This window comes from Canis lupus, chromosome 21 (assembly GCF_003254725.2).
Source record: "Canis lupus dingo isolate Sandy chromosome 21, ASM325472v2, whole genome shotgun sequence".
NCBI classification, from domain to species: Eukaryota; Metazoa; Chordata; class Mammalia; order Carnivora; family Canidae; genus Canis; species Canis lupus.
In genome coordinates, this window is record NC_064263.1 from 32063302 (window position 1) to 32082207 (window position 18906).

Here is an 18906-nt window from a genome sequence, read left to right on the forward strand (position 1 = left end):
CGGGCTCCCTGCACGGGGCCTGCTTCTCCCTCTGCCTGTGTCTCTGCCTCTCTCTCTCTCTCTCTCTCTCTCTCTCTCTCTCTGTGTCTCTCATGAATAAATAAATAAAATCTTAAAAAAAAAAAAAAAGAAAGAAATTGCTGCACCATATACGGATTCCCTGTTTAGCTTTTTGAGGACCCCGTCCCTCCCGGAGCTGTTTTTCACAGCAACTGCACCATTTTATATTTCCAGCAGTGCATGAGGTTCCCATTTCTCTACATCCTCGTCGACACTTGTTATTTTCTGGTTTTAAGTCATCCTGGGATGGGTGAAAGGGTTTCTTACTGTGGTTTTGGTTTACATCTCCCTAATGAATAATGTTGAGCATCTCTTTTCATGTGCTTCCTGGCCATTCGTTTATCTTCTTTGCAGAAATGTCCATTCAAGTCCTTTGCCTGTGTCTTTTGTTGTCTTTAAATAAGATTTTATTGAAGTATTTAACCTGCATATGAAAAAGTGTACAAGTCATAAGTGAAGAGTTTGATGAGTTTTCACAAAGTGAATATGCTCTTGTAATCAGAACCCCTCCTATCGATGCCCTCTCACACAAGGACTACCACCATCCTGACTTCCATTATGCTGATTTCTAACTGGAGAGATTAGTTTTGCCAATTTTTAACTTAATTTAACAGTACAAGGGTTACTCTTCTGTGTTTTTCTTATTTAGTTTAACAGTGGAGTCATCTGTGTTTTTGCATGAAATTTGCATGAAATTGCATGAAATACTGTGTAGTATTCTGTATGGAGTTACCATAACTCATCCATTCCACTGTGATGGGCACTTGAGATGTTTCCTGGCTTCGGTTATTATTAACACTGGACATTTTAATGCATGTCTTTTGGTTGGTCTTTCTTGGTGGTTGATTTTTTTCAGCTTTATTGAGATATAATTGACACATAGAAATTATATGTATTTAAGGAGTACAACTTGATGTTTTGTTTTGTTTCAACTTGATGTTTTGATATGTGTATACATTGTGAAATGATGACCACAATCAAGCTAATTAACATACCCATCACCTCACGTACTTGCTGTTTTCTTTCTTTTCTTTTCCTTTTCTTTTCTTTTCTTTTCTTTTTTCTTTTCTTCTTTTCTTTTTTTTCTTCTTTCCTGTGTATGTGTGTATGTGTGTGTGATGAGAAAACTTAAGATGTATCCTCATAGCAAATTTCAAGGATACAATACAGTATTGTTGACTACAGTCTCCATGCCATACATCTGATCTCTAGAACTCATTCATCTTGCATGACTGACACTTTGTACCCTCTAACCAATATCTCCCCATTTTCCACATCTGCCCAGCTCCTGGCAACCACAATTCTACTCCTCACTTCTGTGACTTTGACTATTTTAGATTCCACATAAAGTGAGATCGTGCAGTATTTGTCTTTCTGTGTCTGATATATTTCATGTAGCATCATGTCCTCCAGGTTCATCTCTGTGGTCCCAAATGGTGACTTCCGTATTTTTTTCAGGCTGAATACTGTTTCATCATGCATATATACCATATTTTCTTCATCCATTCCTTTGTCAATGGATATTTAAGTTGTTTCCATATCTTGGCAATTGTGAATAATGCTGCAGTGAGCATGGGAGTGGAAATATTCCTTTGAGATCCAGATTTCATTTCCTTTGGAAATATACACTGAAGCGAGATTGCTAGATCATATGGTAGTTCTAGCTCTATTTTTAATTTTTTGAGAAATCTATAATGTTTTCCATAGCAGTTGCACCAATTTATCATCCCACCAACAGTGAATGAAGATTCACTTTCTCGATAATGCCCTTTGAAGCACAAGCTTCTAATTTGGAGGAAGTTCAATTTGTCTATTTTTTTTTTTTTTTTTGCTTATGCTTTTGGTGTCGTATTCACAAATTCATTGCCAAATCCATAGTTGTGACAATTTACCATTTTCTTCTAAGTTGTTTTACAGCATATATTTAGGCCATTGTTCCATTTTGAGTTCATTTTTGTGTGAGCTGTGGGTCCAACTCCATTCCTTAGCTTGTGGAAATCCAGTATCCAGTTGTCTCAGCACTATTTGTTAAAGACACTATACAAGGGACTTAGCACTCTTGTCAAAAATCAGCTGGCCATAGATGTATGAACTTATTTCTGGGCTCTCAGTTGGTCTGTATATCTATCCTTATACCAGTATACCTCACTGTTTGGATTACTACAGCTTTGTAATGTGTTGTTTTAGGTTTTTGTTTTGTTTTGTTTTTGTTTGTGTGTGTGTGTGTGTGTGTGTGTGTGTGTGTGTGTGAGAGCATGGTCCAGGAGGGGCTGAGGGAGAGGAAGAGAGAGAATCCCAAGCAGGCTTCATGCTCAGTGTGGAGCCTGACACAGGGTTGAACAGGGGGCTCAATCTCCTGACCCTGAGATAATGACTCTGAGATCATGACCTGAGCCAAAACCAAGAGTCAGACACTTAGTGGACTGTACCACCCAGGTGCTCCTATAGTAAGTTTTGAATATGAAAGAAGGGCAAGGAAGCAAGATGTGACCTGTACTAAACATATCTAGGGAGGACTGGGACTCCCAAGAGACTGGGTCGCTGAGATGCCACAAAGGGGGCAGTAGAAAGAGCTTGAGCTTTGTTATTAGACAGAGCTAGTTCATATCCTAGCTCCACTTCTTACTAGCTGTGTAAATGTAGCACAGGGTGGGAAAAATCTTTACCTTTTTTTAAAGATTTTATTTATTCATGATAGAGAGAGGGAGGCAGAGACATAGGCAGAGGGAGAAGCAGGCTCCCTGTGCGGAGCCCGATGCAAGACTCAATCCCAGGACCCCGGGATCATGACCCGAGCCAAAGGCAAACACTCAACCACTGAGCCACCCAGGTGCCGCAAAAATCTTTATTGTTTTGGTGGATTATAAAAATCATGTGTGCCACTTACAGATCTAAAAGAAGCAATGTCTAAACAGTTTAGAAGTGTATCAAGTAGATAGTTTCTTAATATAATTTAGTCTCAGTTTCCCCATCTGTAAAATGGGGTAATGATTTCCTTACAGTGAAAGGTCCTTGTGAGAATTGAATTGTGTATGCTTTCAAGTAGGCTGTGAATTAGAAACAGACCATGTGTATATCCACTATAGGATTAGGTTAAGTGCAGTTCCTAATTTAATTGGTCTGGGGCTCATTGGTGACCAGGGACCCACACTGGCCAGGAGTCTCTACAGCACATCCTGGTGCAAGTTTCCTTTGGGCCCTTGGTTCCCACACAGGGCATGTAGTGCTGACAATACTCTCTGCAAAGGTAGGTTTCTGCAAAGTTGAGAAAGTAGCCAAATTCTTATAGTCTAGCCCTTTGTCCTTAGGGCTCACTTCACCATCCCCAAAGTACTTGACATTAACAAAACATGTGCTTCGGTTTTCAAAATATAGGCTCTCTTGTCACAAGAAAAACATTTTTAGGCTTTTCTGGTTGTTAAACCCAACTTGGTGCCAGCAAAGCCACCTACTTTTGGCCAGGGTGGGGCTAGAGTGGAAAGGGAAGCGAGTCAGTGTCTGGCTGTCCCCAAACAATGGCTCTGGATTCTGTTCCCTAATGTTCCAGAAGGCTGTTCCTTCACAGTATTCAAATCACTTGCACAGTGCATGTGTGACCTTGAGAAAGCTACTTAACTGCCTTGAGCCTCCGTGGCCTCATCACTAAAATGGATGTAATAGTACCTGCAGGAAATAGTACCAATATTGTAAGGATTCAGTGACTTAAGATTTGTAAGGCTTAATAAATATAGAGTGCTTGAGACAGAACCTGGCACATGGGGAGTGGTGAGTGCTATTTATGTGCTGGCTGTTTTTATTATGAGCTGGAACAGAGCAAGGCTCCTCTACTAATATTAGGACTTTTCTATCCAGTTGAATCTGAAAGTTAGATCACTCTTAGAACAACAGGGAAAGGTTCAGTGGCCCAGGTAGGCCCTGCCCCAAGGTAGAGCTGTGTGAGGAGAGTGGGCAGGTGAGGGGAAGAGGCTGAGGCACCTAGGCAGGTAGTCCAGGGACTGAAGAAACATGGTTGATGAAGACCTGGCAGGTAACCAGTTGGGACCATTTGGGTGAGAGTGGCACAATTGCAGGACCTCCAGGCTAGGGATGAAAAGCAGGGTCAGTTGGGAACTTGGGGACTGGGGAACTTAGCCAATGCCTGTAACATGGGTGACAAGGTTCAACCTTCTCCAGAGGGCCAGGTATTTAGCCCCACTGAAAAATTCACGAGCACATCAGGACACTGAACAGATTGTTCTCTTAGGACTTGGACTCAAGTCACAACTGTTAAGAGATCACATAGAGGGAGCCATGGGATGAGCCAGCTAACTCTAGTCCCTACTGCTAGTGGGTCAGAACCAACAGAGAAGCTGGGAGACACTGGGCAGTAATGGGGCAGACCAGGCCTGGGTGCAGCCAGACTGACCACTGTGGCACGTAAGTTCACAAGCAGCTTATTCTGCTATAGAGGTGATGCTTTTTACTGGATTTTATGAAGTAGGGAGATATGTTGGAAAGAGCACTGTGAGGGGAGTTCAGAACCCAGGATTCTATCCTGGCTACTCCACTAATTCCCATTCTGGCTCTGGGCAGAGTCACTTGGCTCTCTGGGCCTGTTTCCCCTGAAGTTGAAGAGGCTAGACCCCAAGCACTCTTGGGGTTCTGGTGTTTGGTTGAGTACCTGACCCCTAGCCTTGGCATGTGTACTGTGATTAGGAAAGGCCAGCATGGATGAATGAGAATGGAGCAGGCTGGAATTGACGGTCCTGACCATGGCAGTGCCAGCCTTAGGGTTGCTGGCAGGGGAGCCTGGGGTGGACACCGAAGACAAGTGATTGGAGGTCCTGCCTTGTTCCAGAGCTTTGGGAACAGAGCTACTTTTCTTTTGATGGATTTATGGCAGTATTGGACCAAAATGACTGTACTGAAAGTGATGGTACAGGGTCAGTGGAGTAATAGCTCTGGGGGAGGGTGGTATGTGAGGGGTAGTTTGTCTCTCATGCAGTTGATGCGATTGGGGCTCAGGGTGATAAGGGAGTATAGAGAGGAGTAAGTCATGGAAGTGAGGTAAGGATATCTTGCCCACACTGAGGCTTGCAGTCATTAGGCAGTCTAATTTCCCAGGCAGGATGCTTTTTTTTTTGTTTGTTTGTTTAAAAGTAAACAAAAGCAGACCCTGGGTCAGAATGCCCCAGATGGGGCTGGGGAGAGATGCACACTTTTTTTCTCCATCCCAAGCAGTGTGGGCTGTCCTGAAGTTGGAGCTGTTAGATCTCCTAGCTCAGGTGTGCGTTCCAAATTAGTGCCTCCCTTTGAAATTTTGGGCAAATTGTGTTGGTCTCCTCTAATCTGAAAATTAACAAAGAAAACCCTAGGTGTATGTGGGGTGTGTGTGTGTGTGTGTGTGTGTGTGTGTGTGGTGGGTCTGCTGATGAGTGCCAGGCCAAGCTGTGAGGAAGTCAGTGGGCATTAGGGAACAGCTTGCCCATGCTGTTGCCAGAGGAGGCCGATTTCTGCACGTGAGCACTGCTCTAGAGTTGTGCCAGCTGACTAGAAGCTAGTGTCAGAATGAGGGGCACAGAGTTCAGGCCAGGAGATGAGGGCCCAGCATCCAAGAACCTTTGGAATCAGGCGGGGCCTGCATCAGGGTAGCAGGGACCCAGTATTATCTTCTTACAAGGTCGCATTCCTCAGCAAAGATTTAATCCCAACCTGGCTTTACCTCTGGGCCCTCTCCAGCACTGCAGACCCACTAATCACCATGCCAGGAGTGCAACATACACCAGGAAGGCACTGTCCTTGCACTGACCCCCCGCCCCCACACAGTCTGGTTCCCCACGCCCCCTCCGTGGAACAGTCTGGCATTCCCTTCTCTCTATCACCCAGTGTCAGAGAGCAGATGCAGTAATGGTTTGGGCTCCTCTGGGAGAAGGCTTCAGAGAACGTGTTTTTCATGCAACTGAGAGTGTGCACCAGTAACTGTGTATCTGGGGTATGAGCATGTTGTGCCAGGGTGTGTGTGCACCCCTGAGTGTATATATGGATGAGTTTGTGTGCCTCTGCAGGGAGGTGCATGTGTGCCACCTAGAGTGGCTGTGTGGATGTGTGTCGTGTATTGGAGGGGAAGCAGGTGTGGGGGGCAGTGGGGAGGAGAGACTGGGTTGCTCTCTCCCTCTCTCTTCTCTTCCCTGTGCCTTGGGAAGCAGGGGGAGGCAGTGTCTGTGCTTCTGCAGAAGCCCTGGCTCAGTAAGCCGGGTGCTGGGGTGCAGGAGGGGCCCCATAGTTATCTAACGGAGCTGAGAGACCATCTGTGGGACGTTAGGTGATGAAGCTGCAGGGCGGAGGACCCTGCCCTGCCCCCATCCCAAGGATGTTGGGAGCGGGAACCCTGCCTCTGCCACGAGGGGCTCCGGGGCTGCGGGGCAGTCCGGGCCCCATCAATGTTGGATGAGTCCCTGCTGCCTTCGCGCGGCCTCGATACCATCTTCCATGGTCTCACTTTTAGTGTAACCGGAGAGCCCAGGCTCAGCCCCAGCCTGCGACTGGCCATCTTCTCATCACGGCGCCACCCGAGGGGGACTCCGGGGACCGCAGCTGGGGTGGGGAGGCCGGCAACGGCTCCCGGGGACTGTCCCAGGACCGGGTGGGGGCCGGCTGGCCCGGCCTCTCTGGGGGCAGGGCGTCGGTTCCAGCCTGGACCCTCTGGGGTCCCGGTGGTGCCAGGTTACACCTCCACCTGCCTCAGGCCGCCTCACCCTCTCCGGGTGTCATCTGTCCAGCGACAGGGCTTTGGGGCAGTTCAGTCCCATCCGCCCGCCTGGCTTTGGGGGTTTCCTGCTTGGGAAGGGGCTGGAGGGGCATCAGCTAGCCGGACAGAGACCCCCTAGGGGAAGGAAGGGGAGTAGTGGCGACTGCCCAGAGCCTCCCACTGCAGGTGAGTGTCGGAGCCCTGAATGCTGGGAAAGGGGGAGGGCAGGACTGAGGTCTGGGGGTCCCAGCTGGCCATGCTCCTCACCACCCTGACCTCTTCTGCTCCAGCCCCTGCACCTTTTGCCCTGTGACACCATACCCAGCCTTGCCCTGAGAGACCACACTGGTGAGGTGGGCTGGTGCTCCGTCGAGCATCTGGTACACGTTGGCATGTTGGGCTGTGGCCTCGGGTGGTCCAATGTGGACAGCCCCTGTGGTGGGCAGTAGGTTGGACTGGATCACCAGCCTGTTTTTTGTAAATAGTTTATTGGAACGCAGGCATGGCTATTTGTTTACATATTGTCTTTGGTGGTTCTCGCACTACAGCCTCACGGTTGAGTATCTCAGCTTGCAAGCCTAGAATATGTACTATCTGGGCCTTTAAGGAAACATTTGCCACCCCCCCCCCCAAGATACTCCTCAGTCCTTGCTCCTTTCTGCCCTACACCTGGGCTGGTTTCTTCCTGCCTTCCTCCACATTCCCCAGCCACTGGCTCACCCAGGCCAAGTGCTCTCTAGACCTGGGAACACAGACTTTGGGGACCACCACCTCACATCTGGTCACTACTACTTTCTCTGGCAAGAAAGGAAAATAACAGGGCAACAAGTATTCCCAAATCCAATAGGTTATCTGAGAGCTGCGAGTTGAGCCCCAGCAGTACCCCTGCCTGACCCTACACTGAAAGGCAACCCCCTCCTAGGCCATAGGAGCAAGGCGAGTTAGCTGATGGTGAGCACGGTTTTTCTAAGACCCCTAAACCAGGCACCTGGGAGGCTGGGCAGGTCAGTTCCTAGTGTGGGCTTCCTGTCACATCTTCCTGTGGGCCAGGCCAGGAGCAGGTGACAGCTGAGGTCCTAGTGGAATGGTGGGGCGACAGTGCTGTGTGAACAGATAAATTATAGGACACCAGCATGCTCTGAGGGGAGCCGGGGAGCTCCAGAGGCAGGGCCCCTCCCCTGCCTGCTGTCCTATAGCTTCCAGACTCTGGGCCCATTGTGCCCTCTCTACTCTAAACCTTAAGCCTTTGTGAACAAAACTAAATGCTTTTCCTCAGTTCCTGTTCACACAGCTGAGTTCAGGGGAGGGAAAGGAGCCAAGGGAAACCCCAAGGCCTGACGATGGAGCTGCATTCCTGCCGTGCCATCACTAGGTGGCACCCTTGAGGTGCCGGTTTCTGCTGGGGAGGGTTCTGGGTGTTGACAGTCACCCTTAGTCTATCTAATCACAGCCTGCGAGGCTGTGCTCCCCCACATTCTGAATCCTGCCAGACCTGACCAGCTCTGTGCCTACTGAGGCAGCTCATCAATACCTCCAGACTCCAGGGCATTTTTACTTGAGAGTCAAAAGGGGTCACTAGGGATGACCTGCAGTCCTAATGATCATTACCTACTTACTTCTCCTCGTCCCCAACAGGGCTCCCCTGAAGGCAGGGACTGTCTTAGTCTCTGGACCACAGGGCTCAGCACAGCAGAGAGGGTGTTTGGTGGTGAGTGATGCACAGCAGAGAGAGCATTGCCATCACTGCTCACCACTGGAGCAAGTGTGCTGGAGAGAGTTGACTCTGGGCCTGGATAGGGGCAGGGGGCGAGAGACTGGCTTGCTTTTTCCCTTCATCTTCTTCCCCCGAGCCTTGGGAAGTGGTGGGGGTGGGGGGAGGATGGGTACACTACCCCTTCCCCTTGTGCGAGACCGTGTTCCATGGGGGTCCTGAGCCTGCTCTGCCTTGGCCTGGGCAGTTTCAACTGTGGCTGTCCTGCTGGGAAGCCCGGTAGGAGCCAGAGATCCAGGCACACGCACCCTAGGAGGGGAGCTGGCTCAGAGACAGGGGTAGCTTTCCACCTTCTGGCCTGCTTCTGTTGGTGCCAGTGTTCTAGGGGGCCTCTAGAGAGAAGGAGGTGCTCAGGCGACACAGGCTCGGGCCATAGGATGCTGCTTGTTCCCGGGGAGAGTTTCCAGGCACACCTGGTGTTGTCTGGCACTGGGAGTAAGCACATACTCACCGGGAACAGAAATAGGGAGTGGGACAGGCTCTAGAATCTATCGTGGCCTTGCCCCTCTCACTTGGCCCCAGCTTGGGCCATTCCAGGAGCTTCCCAGTCTAACGGGGCCCAACTGTGTGGCTCTCCTAGTGTCCCAGATGGAGGGTGGAGGGCTGCATCAGTGTTAGGCAGTGTTAGAACAGCCGCCACCTTACCAAGCGGTGGACAGTGTGAGCGAGGTCTGAGGTCTGGACCCCACCTAGAGACTAAGGATGATTGTCAAGCATCCCTTGCTCACTGTAGTTCCTAGGAAGAAGGGTGGAGGCTGTGTCCCATTAAGTCCGTGGAGGCCAGGCCAGCTTGTGCTCTTGGGTGTGACCCTGGGAAGGGACCCCTTGCAGAGTCTCCCCTGGTGGACTGACACTGACACACAGGTGCCATTTCCCTGCCTGGAGCAGGCTCCACGGTAAGACTGGCATCGTTCACTAGGGTAATTACTGGTTTGGGTTCGATTTCCATTCAAAACAGTAATCCCAGCCTGAGCTGGGTGTCAGATCTGAAGGTTGATTATTAGTAACATTTATCAACAGCCTCTCTCAGCTTCAGGCAATTACAGCTAATCTGCTGTTCCTGCTCCGTAGCGTGCAGAACTGCCAGCCTCTTCCCTTCCCGCCCCCTCGCCCCCTCCATTCCCTTTTCCCCTCTCTCCTCCCCCCCCATCCCCTTTCCTCCCCTCCCCTCCATTAAGCAGCCAGCCTGAGGGAGGGCAAGAGATGGGAGCCACCTTCTGAGTCACTGTCACCCCCATGCGTAGGGACCCGTGTGCACGTCGGGCAGCTTGCTCATCAATGGCAGTCTTTGTGTTGCAGAATCTCAGGAAATCTGAATCTGATTCTGTGAGAACTGACAGGAATCCCTGCAGTTTGCAGACGTGAACGCTTGTCTCCTGACTTCTTGTCACGTGATGTGTTTTCATCTGCCGCAGAGTCTCTCTTGCCCCTGACTCCTCTGCCCTCCCCTTCAGGCCTGAGACTAGTGTGAGGCACGTGGGGCCTTTACCTCAGGTACAAATTTAAGCAACCACCAAAAATCTCAGTAATTGACACAGCTTATATTTCAGTGCAATACTTTTTAAAAATCAAAATTAATGCAAAAACAGGGGGATCCCTGGGTGGTTCAGCGGTTTGGCGCCTGCCTTTGGCCCAGGGTGCGATCCCGGAGTCCCAGGATCGAGGCCCGCGTCGGGCTCCTGGCGTGGGGCCTGCTTCTCCCTCTGCCTGCGTCTCTGCCTCTCTCTCTCTTTGTCTATCATAAATTAATAAATAATAAATAAATAAAATTTTAAAAAATTAATGCAAAAACGTCCATAATGAACAAAACCAAAATGTTAATCGAGAAGCCAACCCTCGATTGCAGGATTTGGCCTCACTGCCTCACACTAATTCCAGCCCCAGAGAACCCTGTCTCAGTTTAAAATGTGTATGTTTTGTGTATGGGGGTATTTTTGCATTTAATTTGGCCTAAGTGCTCTCCTGATGGCTGAGTCTTTTGGCCCCTCATGCAACTCCCCCTCACTTCCTGTGGGGCCCTAACTTCTGCTCCCTTCCTTTCTTTCCACCTACTACCTCTGGTCTGGGCTCAGCTTCTGTCTGAGAGGGGCCCCACCCTGCCCTGGCCTTCCTGGTGCCCACCCTCCGCGCCAGCCCCCCAGGCCTGCTTCAGCCTTCAGACCCCTCCAAAGGCAGCACGTTGCCATGGTAACTGCTGTGGTATGGCCAGACAGAAGAAGCAGGCCTCCCTCCTGCCCCACGTGATCTTGTCCAGCCAGGGCTGGGTGAGTGCCCACGTGCCCCACAGAGTCTCTGATGCGTGAAACTCAAAGCTAACACAGTGCTGCGCATGCGTGGACATGGAGAGCGTCCCATCTTTCTGAATCCCTCCCAGGGAGGGGACAGCGTGGAGCTCAAGGTAGCCCATGATGATCTGTTTGTGACAGGGAGGCAACGAGCTGAAGTAAACGTGGGTGCTGGCTGGCCAGCCTCCCGCAGAGGGCAGGTCTACTCCCCTGAAGGGCTTTTGTTCTGCTGAGCAGAATCTGTGAGCTGAGGTGCACCTGCACAGGAGGAGGCCAGCTCCCCCCCCCCCGCCCTTCCCCCCTGGCCGGCTCAGCTCGCCAAGGGGTTAAACCAACATTTCAGGAAGATCAGTGTGGACGGGGTGCCCAAGATGCCAAATCGTACCCAGGACTTAGGGCATTGTCATGTCAAGGTCCAGGCCCTGTAGTTTGGCCACTCAGTGTCTGGTTGCCGTCATGGAAGGAGGCCCGAGGATCTCAGGGGAAACAGGACTGAAGCACTCCGGCCCTCACCACGCTGCTCGGCGAGCTCCCTTCCGAGGCCTCTACGGCACCACAGAGCTGGCACGCTCTCCGTCACCCAGCCTGGCAGCCATCCAGGGCCCACTCTGCCACTTACGGGACACGACACTTCCTCCCTGGGCCTCAGTTTCCCCTTGTGGGAAATACTGTCGATTATGCCCTCCCAGAGAGTCATGCTCACCATTAAGAGCTAACACATGTAAAAGTGCTTTGAACTGCAAAGCACCGTGACAGACTGAAAAGTCACACTCTGTGGGGCTCTGGAGGACAGAACTAGAACCAAATGAAAGCGTATTTGGGCTTGAAGTGAAGAAGCAATTGAATTGCCAGCTGCTGAGATGGAGGGACTGCTCTAGAAGGAGTGAGCTCACCTATGCTGGGAATGTGCATAGAGAGGTTTCATAATCACCTGTCCATCAGCTTAGCTTCCAAAGGACTTCTGACCCCTGGATGTGGCCGTGATGGTGACTTGTCCCAGAGTGTCCTGAGGCTGCCCCCCATTCTGTACCCCACCAACCTGGAGGTGAGGCAGCTGGCTTCGCTTACAGTGGATGTGGCTTTCCCTGGTCCACATTCCCTGCCTTCTTGTATGGGCCTAAGAGCTTGAGCAGGAGGGAGAACAGGAGCACCTTGCCTTTGAGAAGTACTGGCCTGAGTATTGGTTTGAGACACCCTCTGACTGGAAGGTTCTGTTCTGCCTGCAGTCGGACAGAAGACCTGCAAGAGAAGTTATGAGAGATGGAGGGATGAGGTCTCTAGTTCCAGGTGGGCACACACTGATGCTCCCCTACCTGGAGCCAGCCCCATGCAGCACATCTGCACACGAACCCTTTGTGCTGACGTCCCCACACGGGCTTTGGAGCTTTGCGGCACATGTCAGAGTGGAGAGAACCACCAGCAGAATTAGGAGACCTGTCTTGGACCCTTCCTCCCACTGAGCCAGATGTTCCCATCTGACATGAAGGGGCAGGGTTGAGGTGCCCTTGTCAGCTGATGGTCTGTGATCTCCTGCTTTCCGGAAGCCATGAGAGTTGTCTCCCATCCAGGCCATCTACACTGTCTCGATGGGTCTTTCTCTGTCAGCTTCACAGACCAAGGGGCTGAGGTTCTCAGATCTAGTCACAGCGGAGTCAGCAATGTCTGGTTTTGCATCTAGATGTCATTTTCCCCTCGGAAATTTGAAATTACATCCCAGAGATTCCTAATCATTGATCTAGGCACCTCCTTGAAAGTCTGGGTATCATTTTTGCAAGAACATGGCCAGGACTGGGCAAGAAAGGGGAAGAAGTGGAGTGGAGGTAGGGGAGAGAGGGAGAGGTGATATGACCCCAGAGTTAGCATGGGCACCTGGTCGCAGGGGGCTGGAGGGGCTGCCAGGACTTGGGCAGAGTACATCAGCTTAGCTTCTATCCTGATGCAGTGGGGATCCTCTGAAGGGCTTCAGCAGGATCGGGAGACAGGACCAGATTTGCATTTAGAACACCTACTCGGGTGCCAGTGGTGGAGGGCCTCGAGAAGAGCACATTGGAGGCAGACAGCATCCTGATGCCATATCCGGGCAACAAGGACACTGACCGTACCAGGGATGTGGACCTCGGGAAGGGAGTTGACAGATGCCCACTGGCTGACATCAAAAGGGCTTCATGATAGCCTGCCTGGGCAGGGAAGGTGGACAGGAACAAGCAGGAGGCTATGCTGGCGCCTTGGGAGCCCAATGTGTCACTCACAGAGACGGAATAGGTAAGATAAATGCTCAGACTCACAGGAAGTCCTAAGCTGCATACTTCAGTGTGAGCTGCTGTGAGGGACACTCAGGGGGATGTGTCCAGAGAGCAGGTGGATGGAGGGTTCCGGAGATTAGGAGAGAGGAGTGGGCCCACGATGCAGGCGTGGTTGTTCTTGGCTTGTGGGAGGTGGGAACGTCTGGGTGACTTGATTGAGCATCCAACTCTTGATTTCGGCTCAGGTCATGATCTCAGGTTGTGAGGCTGAGCCCCACATCAGGCTCGGCACTGGGTGAAGAGCCTGCTTGGGATTCTCCATCTCCCTCTGCCCTTCCCATCCCATGTGTGCTTGCTCTCTCTCTCTCTCTCTTCCTCTCAAAAAAAGCGGGGGGGGGGGTGCCGGGGGTTGTGGGAGGTGAAGCCCTGTGAGGGGGAAGATCACTCAGGTGCCCTTTAGAAGGAGTGGGAGGACAAGAGGCTGAGGACACAGACAAGGAAATCCTAGACCCGCGTCAGTCTCTCAAAGACCCCGTGTGGGCGTCCACTGGCACAGAGCCTGCTACCAACATGGGCAGACCACAAAGCAGCAGGGAGTGTGTTTTCTGGCTGTGGTTCCTCCAGAGGGGGCTTTGTGCTCAGTGCACCTGGCCTTGCTGGGGTTGCTATAGTAACCACAGATGCAGGCATACAGGGTCTCTGTGTTCCCAGTGGAAACGAGCAGTTGGGTGTCCCTGAGTGGCATGGCCACTGAGGCCTTAGGGACTCAGTCTGGTCCTGAAGGGTTTGGGAGGGGGACCGTGACCAGCAGAGAGGGTTTCTATGTCCTAGTGAATCTGTGGTGGCAGTTGTTAGTGTGACGGTTGCCATGGTAACGGAGGGAGCCACCCAGGTGGCTTGTGGCAGCTTCGGTCAGGAGCTGAGGAGTATAAGGAACTGCAACAGGCTCCAGGTCTTTGTGTGCAGCCTGAAGCAGCACCAGCCTCCAGACTCACCCCAGCCTTTGGCTGCCATGGAGGGTGGGACCCTCTTGCTTTCTTCCTGGGTTTGCACCCTTTTGCCGAGACAGAGGTTTTGTTCCCAGGAGGCACTCCCTGGCCCATGGGATCTCAGCATTCAAAGCGACACAGGAAGCCTGGGCCCCTGAAACGGGGCCACCGAAGAGATCGGTAAGCATTCGGCACCCCTGCCTTTAGCCCAAGGACCTCACCCTTGGGTCCCCCCACCCACCCACCCACTCTCACGGACCTCACCCCTTCCCCATCACTACATGGGGTCCCACAGCCCTCCCATAGCCTCAGGTTCTAGACAGGTGAACAGGGAGGCTCTGTTCCTCCACCTGCCCCAGATTGGAGGGGTTCCCTCCGCATGGGAGCAAGGCCTCTGCCCGTGGCAGCTCCACACTCCTGCCCTCTGTCTCTTCTGGTGGGCTCCTCTTCCCAGTCTCCACCTGGCCCCCTGCTTCATCCCAGCTCTGCTTATTACTGTCGGCATCCTGGGCTGTCTGCTTGCTGTCCCAGGGCCCCTCCATCCTGATCCCATTGGATTCCCAACTGAAGTAGCCAAGACCCAGGCCCTGAGAGAGGCCCTGACTGACCATGGTCTGGCTAGGCAAGGGGCAGGAATGAAGGAGTCAGGTGACAAGGGCGTGGAGTCACCCCTTCTTTTCCCCCTCAGGAGAACAACCAGGAGGAAGTACTGGAAGGAAGGAAGGGAGATCGCTCGGTGAGCTGCCATGGGAGGGGGAGTGCTGTCTGGGAGAGGGCTGTTCGCAGGAACCTGCATGGAGGTGGAGGGGAGGACATGAGTGAGCAACTTGGTGGCCATGGACCCCATATGCGCTGGGGGTGTGTGAAATGGGTCCAGGGGAGGGGTGACCCCAGGCAAAGGCTGTACTTACTGTGGCTCTTGTGGCCTTGGTTTGTTCCTCTTAGATCCTTTGGTGGTCCTTCTGCCCTACTCCAGCCAGGTGGTGCTGCCAAGAGTCCCCAGAGTCCCGGGCTCTGCTCCCCAGCCTGCCACGAAACTCTTAGCCAGGCCTTTCCCAGAGAGGAGGGTCCTTAAGCTGTGGTCCAGGACCAGTGAAGGAATTCCTTCCCACTGGCCACATACCCAGATCCACACGCTACCTGTACCAGGCTGGCAACCCAGGCCTGTCTTCTGCAGTCAAAAGTGGCTGATGTCAGGGGCCCTAGGATGTGTCACTGGCCCAAAGGATGGACAAAAACAGCTGCTTGTGAAGGAGAGGGCTCAATCCTGGGTACAGATGAGGCAATATGATGGGATCCCTTCACCAGCTGCCCCATGGGGCGCTGAAGGTGCCTGGTGCCTGAGGAATCTGCCTGCCCTCCATGGACCAGGCCAGAGAAATACAGGGGCATCTGGAGCTCTTATGGGTGTTGGTCCTTAGTCTCAGATGGAGTGTGTGATCAACGTGCCCTAAAAGGGAAGCTCTGGGGAGAGCCATGGGTCACTGGTATGGGTCCTGTGTTCCCCTTTTCAACACAGAGCCTCAAACCAGGTTGACTTTTTAGCCTAAAGAAAATCTCATAAAGAGAAAGATGGGAGGCATGGAGGTGCCACTTGAACTTACTTCAGAGGCTCTCAGGAAGGAGGAGGAGGAGGGGTGCAAGGAGTGAACCCCAAGGGGATGACTCTGCATATGACTCTCATGCAGGTTGAAGACTTCTGCTCATTGATCTTTTGCAGCTTGTGCATCTTGGGTGCTATGAGCTGATGAGCTTCTCCTTCCTACACCCATGGCCCATAGACCATCGAGGCTGCAAGAGTCCTTGAGCTCTCATTGCCCTTCTTTTACCGGCAAACTGAGGCCTTGGGGCAGGGTCACACTGCAAGTTCATGGCAGAGTCAGGACTAGAACCCAGGCCCCTACTCAAGGCTCTTTCTCTGCACTGCAGGCCAGGGCGCCAGCCTCGCTGTATGGGAGTGTGTGGTCTTTAGGTTATGACCTTGCTTTATGTGAATGGAGGCTCTGGGCACACTGTGACTGTACATCTACAGCTCCTGGGCCTCCTGGGTTTCTGGGATGACCCATTTCTAGGATCTGGTGCCTCTTACACGGGACTCTCCCCACCACTCTGGCTCTTCCATGTTTAAAGGTTTGCCAGTATCCCTTAAAAATTGTGTAATTCAAGATGGTGCCAACGATCATGACATTTCACCTGTAGCCAATCCTGTAAGGGCACACAGGCTGTAATTAGATGGACAAAGGAGGCAAGGAGCCAGGCAGCCTCAGGGATGAAGGCTGACTTATAAGGATATATCTCTGCAGGTTGGGAATAGTCATAATTAATGGCAAAGTCAGATGATCCAGCCATGCAGGGACTCAGATACAGCAAGAGAATCTTGTCACAGTGTTTTTATCCTAAGTTCTACCATCATACCAGGAGCTTCCATGTCTATGAAGACAGCTCCTCCAAATTCTGGTTTCTGAGTTACTTGCTGTCTTCAGCTCACTGACTGTCACCTTTACTTGGGCAACCCATTACCATGATGTTGTCATCATTTGAAACCATTCCACCTCTGAAGTTTTAATCTCCATGTACCTCCTATGTCTCTGTTTCCCTCGCCTCCACCATATCTGCTCATAGAGACCTTCAGGCTCCTGCCTCTAACTTTTTGCCCTCACCGTGCATCAACTCTTGTTCCCTTCCAATCTAGATGCTACTTGAACTGCTCACCATTCACCACCTGGCCCCTTAGCCTCCCACTCTACCCGTAGAACATGATAACTGCCTTCTCCAGTTCTGGCTAATTATAGGGCTGAGATGGGGGGTGGGAATCCCTTCATGAATTGACACTCATCCAGCTTCATGGTCCATGGCCTCAACTGCGCCCCCAACAGTGGCCAGCAGTCCTGTTGCCTATGTCTACTCCAACCCCCGCACCCTTGCCCAGCTATTTCAGAGCTCTCACATACCCCTCTACATTTCCATCACCACAGCTTCCCCACTCACTCCTAGCAGCTGACCTAGACTTTCTCTTTCTCTCTCAAGTAAAGGAAACTTGTCAGGAGGTAATTTCTTTAACCTCTGCCCTGGGCTCCAAACTGACCTGCATCCATGCGCATCCATGTCTCATACCCATCTATGCCTCTCACCACCATTATTACACTGAGAGATAGGTGTAGCTCTTCCAGTTAGCCTCTCCACCAGATATCTGGTAACCTTCCCCTTGACCCCTGCCCGAGTACCTCCTCTGTTGCTCATTCCTTGTACCCTGTGTCTTCATCGTCTCCACTTTCCTGGCTCCTTCCATTGTAACCCAGTTAAGAAACAAACCAAAATATCTTGATTTTACCACCTCTGATTCTACTCTTCTCAGCCAAGCCTGTTGAAATAAAAATCCGTGTTTATTATCTCATCTCCTCAATTCCTGCTCAGTCCACTGACTTCTGTTCCCAGTATCCACCGGTGCTCCTCATGCCCATGTCTCCATTGATTCTTTCTATAAATCCTGCTGCAGCCTGTGAGGCCCTAGTTTATCTCAGCAGCATTTCATGTAGCTAAGCATTAGTCTGCCTTTTGAAGCACTCTTCCTCTGAGTTCCATGACCTCACACTCTTGCCTTTCTGCCTCCTATTCTGATAGTTATTTCTCTGTTTGCTTCTTGAGAGTTTTTTCTCTTCACCCTGGCAGTGTTGAAGTGGCCCAGCATTCTGTCCTGATCTCTTTTCTCCCTTACACCTGTTTCTGCTGATCAAACTGATTGCCTTGGCTTCAGCTTCCATCTCTAAGCTGATGACTACAGCTGCTGCCTAGGCATTTCTCTTTCGTTTCATTTTTTTCTTTTCAGGTCTGTCACCTTTTGCATCATGTATTTTGAAGCTCTCTTCTCAGGTGCATAAACATTTAAGGCTGTTGTCTCCTCTCAAGAAGTGAACCCATTCATTTATATGAAATGTTCTTTGTCTCTGGTAATATTTCTGATTGGTCTGTGTAATCACTCTGACTTTCTGTTGATTAGTGTTTGCATGACATATCTTTTTCTATCCTTGTACTTTTAATCTCTCTGACTTTATATTTTAAAAGGGTTTCTTTTAGATACCATGTCATTGTGTCAGTTGTGTCATTTCCAATCTGACAAATTTGACTTTTCAACAGGAGTGTTTAGACCATTTACATGTAATGTTATTATCAATATGGTTGAATTTAAAACCACCATCTTGCCATTGGTATTCTATTTGTCCTACTTGCTCTTTGTTCCTTTGTCTTCTTTTTTTTCCTTTCTTTTAGATTGGGTGCTTTTTAATGAGTTTTGTTTTATCTCCATTCTTAGCTCATTAGTAGTAATTCTTTTTTTGTTAGTTTTTATTAGTGGTTGCTCTAGAGTTTACATTATACATCTTCAACCTTAAGATAATGTTATACATACATGAATTACTAAGAACCTTACAATATACTTTATTTCTCTTTCCTTTCTTTTGAACTATTGTCATGCATTTTGCTTTTAGCTATGATATAAACCCAACAATACATTATTATTTTTTAAAACTTTAAACAGCCAATTATCTCTTTTTTTAAAAAAAATAACATCTTTCTTGGGATGTAATTCATATAGTATACAATTAATCCATATATATTGTACAGGTCAATGGGTTTTAGGTTGTGCAACCATCACTACAATCAGTCTTAGAACATTTTCATTATCTCCCCCCCACCCCGAAAAAAGCTGCAAGCCTGAAAAAAGCTGCAGTCACTCCCCTTTCTTCTACCCACCCCCAGGCCTAGGCAACTGCTATTTTCTCTACAGATTTGCCAATCGTGGACATTTCATATGAATGAAATCATATAATATGTG

General features: G+C 50.4%; 1 protein-coding gene across 4 annotated transcripts in view; it reads left to right on the top strand.

The window, feature by feature from the left end:
* TUB (TUB bipartite transcription factor) overlaps window positions 1–18906 on the top strand; it is an 84924-nt gene that overhangs the window by 7930 nt on the left and 58088 nt on the right. For 3 of the 4 annotated variants that reach the window (XM_049098755.1, XM_049098754.1, XM_049098756.1), the window contains exons 2-3: window positions 14171–14255; window positions 14764–14811. The exons of the other annotated variant lie outside the window; for it this stretch is intronic. In XM_049098755.1, coding sequence (XP_048954712.1) covers window positions 14171–14255; window positions 14764–14811 — 133 coding nt within the window. The remainder of the gene's footprint in view (window positions 1–14170; window positions 14256–14763; window positions 14812–18906) is intronic. 4 annotated transcript variants of the gene reach the window in all.